At 40.2% G+C, this 11,048-nt stretch overlaps 1 protein-coding gene across 1 annotated transcript in view; it reads right to left on the bottom strand.

The window, feature by feature from the left end:
* Positions 1–327: 327 nt before the first annotated feature.
* The window catches only part of TXLNB (taxilin beta), a 40,198-nt gene continuing 29,477 nt past the window's right edge, over positions 328–11,048 (bottom strand). The window contains exons 8-10 of the mRNA XM_060167228.1: positions 8,448–8,540; positions 6,158–6,253; positions 328–4,922 (exon numbers count right to left, since the gene is read on the bottom strand). Of these exons, the coding sequence (XP_060023211.1) occupies positions 3,873–4,922; positions 6,158–6,253; positions 8,448–8,540 (1,239 nt within the window). The 3' untranslated portion in view covers positions 328–3,872. The remainder of the gene's footprint in view (positions 4,923–6,157; positions 6,254–8,447; positions 8,541–11,048) is intronic.

The raw sequence follows: 11,048 nt of genomic DNA, 5'->3' as shown, positions 1-11,048 counted from the left end.
TAGTTTTTCTGCCATGGATCAATGAATTTGTAGGTTTCTTTTGCTAGTTAAATGTTTCTGTCAAATATCCTTATTCATGAAGAAAATGATTCCTTTTTATACTTTGTCCTTGTCAGGAAAAATGATAGTGGGTATCCTTTGAAAATACAGGTGTAAAGACTCACCTATAGGAACAGAATTAAATCTGTGTCAAATTTTATACATGTGTGTTGTGTGCATGTGTGTGTGTACATTCACACACATAGGCATCAGTAACTAGCATTTGTGGAAATTCTATCAGGGGATACCACCAAGGAGACTCGACTTCAGGTATTGAGGATACAACTGAACAGTGTTGAGGAAAACCTTTATTGCTATCACTTATGAATGTTTCTATTCTCACGGAATGCTCTCATGGTTGATCTAATGATAACTTTAATTTTCAGGTTCAGAAATGGAAATTAGTTAAGCCTTATGAAAATTTAACCTATATACTCTACTTGCCTACTTACTTCCTAAATCCTACTTGCCAGTTTATGATGGGAACAAATTTTAGAGACCAGAGTTATCATTTTTATTTCATATCTTCTTTTAGTGAATCCTTTACATTTTAATTACTTTCACTTTTTCTAAATACTGGATTTAACTACTGGTTAGAGCAGGGGCTAAGGAAATTTTCCTGAAATGATCTCTCTCCTCGCTATCTCTTAGTCTTATTGAAAAGCAGCTTCAGTTTTGCAACGTACACATAATATTTTCATTATTTAAAAAAAAAGAGCTATTTTAAAAATGTGTATCTATACCATATGAAAAAAGCAACGTTTAATCTTTTTTTTTTTTCATTCTAGCTAAGCAACCCTCTTCTCCAAGCATGCTAGGAAATGCTGCGTTCCAGAAGCCCCTCCCGGATCAAGATGGGTTGGGGAGAGGGAATAAGCAAAACACAGAACAGTGGGCCTCTTCCGATCTTGTTAGAGAAAAGTCTTGAAGCAGGTAGAAAAAGGAGAAAATGAGCTGACACCTTCTACGCTCCCTCCCTTACTCCTCAGAATACTTCTGTGAGGGCACATGCCAGAGAAGTTTGTGGAAACATGGTCTCACGGGAGACTGGAACTGAAGTGTGATAGGTATGCAGCAGCGGATGGCCAGGCCAAGGAGCCTGGGTTCTGCTCTCTCATTAGGGCTGGGCCGTCACATTCTCTCTCTCTCCCTTCCTCCTTCCCTCTTTTCTCTCACCGAGTGCACGCGTGCGCACACACCCACACCAAGATTTTCAAAGTGTTCATTCCATGTACATTCTACTCATAGACCAAAAATTCAACCAGGAGAATATAACCACAATCTTTGTTAGGTATTGTTGAAACATAGAAGTAACATAAGTAAAAATAAATATAAGTGAAAAATTTTAAAATAAAACCACTACTGGAGCATTTGGGAAGAGAAGTGCCTTTTTAGTAAATACATAAATTATAGTTATTTAATTTAGAAAACACCAATAACTTCAGTGTTTCTGGAAAGTAGACTTGGCATCTCTAGAAATAGTTATATGACCTTGATAGAGAACAGAAATTCCTTACTCTTTTGGGCCTTATGAGTTATTGTTATAATTAGTAAGGCCAAAGGACTATAATAAAACATTCTTTGAATATTAAAATAATTCTTCCAAAGCCTATATTAAGCCTTGCAAATTTCAGGCAAGTTATTGTATCTGAAAATCTGCCCAAGATATACACCCTAGTGAGTAACGTGTTGCTATGAAAGCTTTTGGATTGTAAAAAAATTGACTTTTTAGAATATTTATTAGAATATTTGATTTACTGGATTTCAGCTCCTCTCCTGCCTGTTTCTCTTGCTAAACATTCAGAGTGAGACTTTACTATGATTATCTAATCTTACCCCATGCTTGGAAGTTCAGCCTCTGTAAATAATGGGAAAGGAGACCCTCCTGGATTGCTGTAGTACATATTTGGCTCTGAATTAAATGAATGTTTAAATAGCTAAGATTTTCAGTTAATGTTGAATTTGGCTGGATACCCTGTGGTTATAAAATTTTAAGCCTTTAAAAATACATGGGTTCCACTATCTTCCTGATTTTTTTTCCTGACTAGCATTTTGTTACTACCCTCACTGTCTGCTTCAAACAAATATTATGTAGTTTACAATTCTTATAGCATATGGTTGCTGCCTACAAGCACTTTGTGTGCTTTAGCAGACAGCCACATGCAACACTGAAAAATGATTTCTTGGATGAGTAGTAGAGAATCTTGCTTTAAACTATTTTTCTACTTGAGTTCAACTTTTAAGGTAGGGTTGGGTTAGATCTGTTTTTTCCCTCGCTCCCTCTCTTCCCTCCTATTTCTTTGTTGCAGTCTCTCTTTACTCTAGATAGAGTAATTCATGCTGTCAGTATTATTAGAGGTTCTTGTCACGCAGTAATAATGTAATACTCATGTAGACAACCCCAGGTGTTTCTAGCTTTTGCATCTCCTAAATCCTCACCTATTTTTCAAGTCATTTTGAGTAGGGGCCCACTTGTCCTTTGCTTTGAACTTCTGGCTGTACAGAATTCATCAAAGCAGAAAATGTGTTGGCTTGCAAGCCTCATCACTCATATTTAAACCCTGTGTGGATTTGTTTTGGAAAAATAATAGCTTTTACTAAGCCATAATTGAGATGAGGGCTGAATGTAATTTCCTGCTGCCAAGGAGAGGGTTGGAAAGAAGGAGCAGAAGCTTTGAGAATATAGATTAGGGCAGTGACAGCAGGAGGTGGTGGGGAAACCCTCTGGAGAGAGTGGTAGGCAACAGGGAGGCAACTGAAGAGCTGGCAGGGCCAGGTGAATATGCTCTCTCCAGACCTCTAGCTCAAAAGCCGGGGACCAGAGCACAGACTCTCAGCCTGAGGGCCCTCAATCCCTCTATTCCCACCTCCCTTTCCCACTTCCAACCTTTTCCTTGCAGGAAGGCGTGAGTGGGCTGCTTCACCACATGAGGGTGTTGCAAGGCAAGGGCCGAGTTGTGTAGGAGAAGCAGCTGCAAGAGGTGAGCAGTCTACTGCTGTGATTGTTCCCCCATTTTTTAGGGCCTCTTTTGGCCATCTTTGTGTCTATGTGCTCTGTATAGCCTTGCAATCTAACCCAATGCTGTTCTGTCATTTAATCCATTGGTTGAATTTACTGACCTACCATTGGGTTACTTATTTTTACCCAACATTATGTAGCCTAATATTTGTGTTCTGAACCTATTTCTAATTCACAGAGCATTAGTCTACTGTAGTCCCAGGTGCAAGTAAGAGATAATTTTTTTGATAAGCATCTAAATATTCTGCATGACAGAAAGCCAAAAAGAGATGATAGAATATATGTGTAATATATATTTGCATACTTGTGTATAAAATATACACGTGTATATAAGTGCATAAGCACATATATGTATTATTCATACATATACACACACACAATGTATATAATGTTTAAATGGAACCTGGTCATCCATTACTTTCTATGGCACTTATTAAACTCTATGGAAATAAAGCATCACATTTTCAGTATTTATATATTGTGATGGCAGTCTTTAAACACCAAATCTTACTGTTGATTAAGAAATTGAATTAAGTACCATCTTAATGGCAAATTAATATAAATTTGCTACTCGTATGTTTTGTTGCTATTTGAGAAAATTATCCTATCAGTGTTAAATAGAAAAGCTCCAAATCAGTTATAAGTTGAGAACAAATAGCAAAGGCTGAAGGTACTCCGCATAACATATTAAAATGTCTTGATTCTAAATAAGTCTCTTCCATTAGACGTCCCCAGCCCTTAACGCCTCTTTCAGGAGACAATCTGTTAGGACGATGGAAAGTCGGGAAGAACAGCCTCAGAAGGCAGAGGAGGCTTAGTCGACTCCTTCCAGATTGGTGTCGGCCACTTTGGGCAGCGGGGGCCCAGCTGAGGCCCCTCCTGGCAGCCCCTCTGCTGCTGCTGCTGCTGCTGCTGCTGGGGGCTGCCTCCTGGGCTCACATCTAGACTCCCCAGCTGGCACGTGCTCTCCCGCTGCGGGCGGGGGGGCACGACCGTCTACCTCCATCACCCATAGAAAAGCCTCTGCCGGAGGCTCCGGGGCCTGGCCGGAAGCTGCTGCCTCTGGCTTCCGGGTCTGCCCGTTGGCTTCCATCACCCGTAGAAATGCTTCTGCCGGAGGCTCCGGGGCGTGGCTGGAAAATGCTGCCTCTGGCTTCCGGGGCTGCCTGTTGGCCTCCACCTCCCGTAGAAACGCTTCTGCCCGAGGCTCCGGGGCCTGGCCGGAAGCTGCTGCCTCTGGGTTCCGGGGCTGCCCGTTGGCCTCCATCTCCCGTAGAAACGCTTCTGCCGGAGGCTCCGGCGCCTGGCTGGAAAATGCTGCCTCTGGCTTCCGGGGCTGCGGATCAGCCTGTGGTGCAGCAGGGGGGTCATTGCCTTGGGCCTGTGCTCCTGACCCTGATCTGAGGGGAGGTTCTGCCTCGTTGCCTCCCTCCGCCTCAGCCTGAGGACTTGGGGGTTGCAGGGGACTCCCTGAATGGCATGCTGGGCTCAGAGGGGATTGTTCCAGCCCCTTGAGGGCCGTGCCGCCGCCCACTTGAGGACTGCTGACTTCTGTTTGGATTTCTTTGGACGCATCGAGGGTTGACTCTGGACGATGAATGACCATGAAGGCCGCGGTCAGATTTTGCACAGCATTGTGAACACTGTTGGCTTCCTCCGCATCTGCCTCTTCACCCACGGAGGTATTTGACTCCGGTTCGTCGTCGTCAGAGGTGAGCTGACCTTGGTCATCCTTTTCAGGCATTTTTGTTTCTCTAATTTTTTTATAGAGTTCGTTTCTCTCCTCTTGTAAAGCTCGACAGAGGTTCTCTAGCCTTCCAATTTTCATCACGAAGCACTCATATTCTTTAGCTCTCAATGCTTTCTGTGATTTAAACAGACACACACACTTATAAAACGACATGAAAAGCAAAATTGCCAGGATGCTCTATGGAGAGAAGCAAAACCATTTGTCCAGGAATTTGTCTGTTAGGCTCTGACCACAGGGTGGTGGCTGGACAGATACTCGGTCAGGGACATCACTTCTAGTTTTGTACTGTGTTGGAGACTCTGGTAGAATTTTAAGCCACGTATTCTTTTCTTTAGAAAAGAAAGATAGCAAAGCTTCTCTCTGCTTCAGTCTAGGGCTTTTAAAATCTTATAATGAATTTCCTGCTTCTAAGACTTAGAAGGCATAAGTAGAAGTTTATGACAAAATGATTGAGATGGACTGGGTCTTGGCCATCAGCAATGCCTTATCTGTTCTGTAGATAAACTGCTGTATGCTAATCCAGCAACTGTTTGATTTATGTTTATGAATAATAAGCACATCTCTTTGGAATTGGTTGCAATTTGGGATGAATTGTTAGAACAGTAATTATATCCAGAGAAACTCACCACACACTCATTCATGATGCTGCTTGAACTGTTCAATTCTCCTTTCCTCTAGAAATGTTGGTGTGTTTGTGCATGAAATCATCTTACTCCTTCAGCCCCACCTTTGTGCTACTCTGTACCTTTTTTTTCTCCACTTCTTTACTTGGAGAGGCCTTCACTTGAAAGCCCTGCCTCTCAGGTTAAGGACCATGTATCTTTGCCTTTATGGTCTCAGAATCTCCAGAGCCTGATGTAATATCAGTATTTAAATGCCTGTTGGAGGAATTAAACAGTATATCTCTGTATCTGTCTATAAAATAGCACACACCCTGGGTGCTTGGGCTAGTGTCTTCTCTCAGTTATGTTCAAATCAACTAATTAATTTATTCTGCACCTGTAATGTGTCAGGCACCAGGGAAATTCAAGGACAGGTAAAACACTCATCCTGCCTTTAAGGAATTCACGGTCCAGCAGGTGTGGTGCTGCTTTGGGGACAGCTTTGGAATCAACAAGTAGGCGTGTGACTTAAGGCCACAACACTCTTTATGAGTCTGGACCTGAGACTAAATTACTAAATTGATGTTTGCTGTAATTATTTTTATTACAATATCATATACCACATCCCAGAAAAATTCAGCTCTTTTTCAAAAGTAATTATTTTGTGGTATTAGACCATAATTATTTTCTGAGTATAAATATATTGACTAGACAAGGGAAGATGAACAAGGGGAAAAACTTCCTCACCTCTTCAATCATGTCCAACAGAGCTTTGTTACAGTTCTCAAACCGAGCTTTCCACGTGGCTGTGTCCTTTTCCAGCTTCTTCATTTTCTTAGTGGTCTACAAAAATGAGTGTTTTAATGTTAATTCTGAAGAGCTAATATATCAAAGAAACTATCAGTTCCCTATGTGACTTCAAGAAAAGTCCTTTCATTACCAGCTGCTGAAGCAAGCAAAAATTCGATGTCAAGAAATGATGACTGAGTGGAGAGAGTCATGATTTATTTTTGAATCATCTAGGTCAGTGGTGAACAAACTTACTTGCACCAGAGCCAATTAAGGAGAAAGGAAAACTACTTAAGGCCTTTCTGTTTTGTCATTGCTTTTTCTTTTTCTTAAAATAAAAATAGCCTTATTGAGTTCCAAGAATAAGCTTGAAATTTAGATTATTTACTGTACTGAATGGAAGACTATTAGTGAGAAGGTCGGCCTGGCTTTTCAGATGTTAAAATGTTGATAATATCTGGGCACATCTGAGAAGTAGCCACACAAAGGCAACTTTCTATGTTCTCAGCCTTCACATTTGTAGAGTGCAGTAGGATTCACAGAATGTGATTACATGCGTTATTGCTTTCATCCTTGAGACAGTCCCCCAAGGAGGGTTCTGTTTTCACTTCCACTTTATAAACGGGGAAACTAAGGTTCAGAGAGGTGGAGTAATATTCAGGTGAGTTAGCAGAAGAGTAGGGCTGGAGTTATTTCATTTAATGCAACATGTGCAGAGTGCATGCTAGTTGCCAGGCCGGGCTTGGTGTAGGGCATCCAGAAGTTACTAAAATGAAGCCTGGCTTTTTCAGACCTGAAACTACTCACGTTCCTGGTTATAGGAGCTCCTCCTCCTCTCTGCTTGCCTGAAGGACAAGGCGTGTGTTCAGGTGCAGTTACCCTGGATGAACCACACCTGGGCACTGGCTGCTTCATGCTAACCTGCCTGAGGCGGGTCTGCTTGGAGGCTAGAGGCTGGGCCCAGGCAGTTGGCCCCTGGGCCCTATAGAGAAGCTATGTGAGCCTTGAGTGCTTTTTTATTTTCTTTCTTTATTTATTTTTTTATTTTTTATTATTTTTTTTATTTTTTATTTTTTATTTATTTATTTTTATTTTCTTAACTGACTTAAACTTTTAAAAGTCATCAGCACCTTTAGGAATTTGATGAAATCCATGGGACCACACCTAAAGAAATGCAATATGCATATCAAATTTTTTTGCTAATTCTGCTAAGAGTCTATAAATTAACTCCAGATAGAAAACTCCTTTAATATTTATTCCAATCTTAAAACTATGTAATTTTGCAATAAATAACAGCATTTTTACTACTCTAATATTTATTCCAAATTAAAACTCTGTAATTAAAAAAAATTTTTTTAAATGGATGGATCCATCGTGGAGTGAGAAAGCTGTAACTTTTAACAAATGTTGGCCCTTTAAGTTTGCTCATGAATTGTGAAATTTATCATATTAGTTTATGAAAATTTTTTCAAAGAATGCTTTCTACACTTAAAAAGGGTTAATGCCAGTGCCTGTTCAGAAACACAGTTCTGATGCTGATTTTATTTTGGGAAGACACTGAATTAAACAAAATGTAAACAGTATGTCCAACAATAATATTAGCACCTCATATCTGTAAAAGACTTTAAAAAAGTTTAAGACCCTTAAAAATACATTAACTTATTTGAACTTCACAATCTTGTCAAGTAGGCAAGGGAAATCGTTTCTTAATTTATAGATAAGGGGGAAGTTAAGTGAATTGTTCACTGCTACTTGATGAGTAAAAACACACCCAGACTTCATCTCCTCATTCAACGCCCTGTCCGTTATATCTTATTACATATATTCTCTTCTGAGAAGGATCCTATGAAATGGTGTTTTCTACTCTAACATTCTGCTTTTGCTTATTTGTATGAAAATTAATTTTTTTAATCTTTAAAAGATTAGTTTTTAATTTCAGTATAAACAACATAATATTAATTTTCTAGCTCTTATCTTTTCTTTTTACACCTCTCCATGGCCTAGAAAATGAAAATATTCTTCCTCAGAGTGAAAATGTATCCTAGTGTTTTCAGACTCTTCCTAAGACTAATTCACCAGATACTTACCGATAAAAAAAATACAGTCCAAATCTCATTTGCATGTATAAATGTTTCATTACTTCATTAAATGCACTGACATATCTTAGCAAGAGAAAAATGAACCCAAAGGAGTGTTGCGTGTCGAACTAGAAGATGTCAGTATTTCGTGGGGGATAAGCAATACTCACTTTCTCCATTTCCTGTTTGAAGGTGGCAAACACCTCATTGCTTTTTGCCAGTGTGCTCTGAAACTCTTCAAACCTTTCAGAGTAGACAGTAAGCTGTAAACAGGGGAAAGAGTAGATTTGTTTTAGGACTGCTTTCAGAATGCTTCCAGAACAAAACAACATGTCATTGTTTATTGTTTGAGAACAAAAATGATATAAGGTAATTTTTAATACAATGTTAGTGATATGTTCAATTCTTTTTACTACGAGATCAGCCTAGGTCAGTGAGTATGATTGAAGTACTTCTTTAAAGAAAAATGAAATAATAAAATACATCATCGCCATTTCATTATAACTTTTACCAGCAAACATTTTGTGAGCATTGAACATAAGCACTGACTCTGTGTACAAAAGCATTTAACCTGTAGTTCCTGTTTTTGAGGGACCTGCACTCCTGACAGGAAGATAATCCCAAAGACAACTTGGTTATAGGACAGTGAATACAAAGTACCAAGTCAGTTAAGTACTGATCAGAGAAGGAGGTGAGTGTGGCAGGTGATCATTTGAGCCATAGTTTTGTGGAGAAGGTGAGCCTTGTACCTGGTCTTGAAGGAACCAAGAGTGAAGACAAGTATGGGCCAGACATGGACTAGGGTTGCTGCATTATGCAGGTTGTGCTATCATAAGCAATCGTCATTTCCCTTTTTGACATTGTGGTTTTGTGTATTTATGAATACAGTGTTCTAGCCAACAGCAGTTAGTTGTCCCTTTTCAACAAAATCAGTTTATTATACCAATTTTTTTATAGATGGAAATAATGAGTCTTGAGGGAGAAATGCCTTTTTCTAATTTGCACCAATAAAACATCATAGGGGTTAGCTTGGGAGTATGGAGAAGCTTTGTACCTCCACATCCTTAATTCCGAGGCTTGTATTTGGGGTAGGAATAGGGCAGGATAGGGAAGGAGAGTGTATAAATACTTGATTGTTACTGACAGTGATACAATAATAAAATCTTTTGAAAATAATTTTAGGATAGCACGTTTTGAGTGAGTGGAGATTTAATATGGATGATTCTTATTTACTAACATGGAAAGTTTCCGTTTTCAAATGAGACTTTGGTACTCTTGACTGTCTGGAGCAGCCTCAAGTCCTCAGTTGGGCGCCAGCTGGCTGGTGGTACTTGTGAGACTGTCCTTTCAAAAGCAGAGAAGAGTGACTGACCGAAAGCCAGTAGGTTGGAGAGTTCCCAGTCTTGGGGATGGGAGTTAGAGGAAGGGTGTGGGAATCAGACAACCCCTAGAACCAAGAAAATTTGTTTATCTAGAATGGCTCATTCTCACATGATTCAGAGTAGCAGGGTTTTACTGCAGTACACAAGAACAACAAAATAACGTAAAACTTTTCATAGGACACAGATTTTCCCAAGTCAGACAACAGCTGACCATCATTTTGAAATCAATCATTGACTCTGTGGATATGTGATAAAACTTGAGGTAACTTTAGTGGCCTAAAATTCTTCTCATGATTCTTTGGCATACAGACTTAAAAAGCCTGGGTAAAGTGGCAGAAGGGAATTCATGGCCAGGAAGGTACCCTAGGGTTTTACACACATAGTGCATAAGACAATACAGCTGACCCTTGAACAACTCAGGGGGTTAGGGACACTGATCCTCCATGAAGTGCAAAATCTGTGTATAATTTATAGTCAGCCCTCTGTACTCCCGGGTGCTCATATCTGCGGTTCCCCATCTGCAGATTCAACCAACCTTGGATACTGCAGTACTGTAGTATTTACTATTGAAAAAAATCGACGTGTAATTAGATCAGCATAGTTCAAACTCATGTTGTTCAAGTGTCAACTGTACTTGATCATTATATGCAATGCACTCTTGATATAGTCTATTTAATTGTTTCATTTTTTCCCAAAGTACTGGCTGAGATCCACTGAACCTTGATTTCAGGGTGAATGAATAGGTCAAGTCCCTCAATTTGAGGGTAAGCTCCTGTGGGACTGGCTGCCTGTACTGCCCATGGTCTAGTGGTGTAGGGTAGGGACAGCTACCCCCAGCTGATCCTCTTCACCTATCACAAAATCCATTCATTTGTATTTTTGGCCAAGCCTCTTGTTAACTTCTTTTCCTTACTTTCTCCTCTTTCTTTTTCCAGCTTTTCAGTAATTCCAGCAGAAGTACAGGGGGTTCGCAGATATGATCTCCTGAGCTGGTCCTCCCAGACCCTCTCCTGCACAACTAGACCCTCTCTCTAGTTGTAGGCTGCAGACAGGAAGGGAAGGAGTGGGCACGTGTGCGGTGCATTTCACCTGCACAACCTTGACAGGCTCAACAGGGGCAACCACACGCTCCCCGGCCAGCTCTCTCCTCATTCTTTGGGCAAAATGTTCTTTTGGTGTATAAATTCGGCAGATTTTGTTTCCCTTCCCCATGTTTTCTTGTGGCATGGAGAAGACAGATATACCAGAGTTCCAAGGAGTAGGGTCTCACTTCATTACCACTTCTGGCTTTTTTCTAGTGACCATCAACTTTTTCTCTCTTTTCATCTTTTAAATTGGGTAAAATACACATAACATAAGATTTGCCATCTTAACCATTTTAAGTATATA

The sequence above is a fragment of the Lagenorhynchus albirostris genome, chromosome 12, assembly GCF_949774975.1.
Source record: "Lagenorhynchus albirostris chromosome 12, mLagAlb1.1, whole genome shotgun sequence".
Classification (NCBI taxonomy): domain Eukaryota; kingdom Metazoa; phylum Chordata; class Mammalia; order Artiodactyla; family Delphinidae; genus Lagenorhynchus; species Lagenorhynchus albirostris.
The sequence above is the reverse complement of the archived record's forward strand: the minus strand, read 5'-3'. Positions and strand labels throughout refer to the sequence as shown.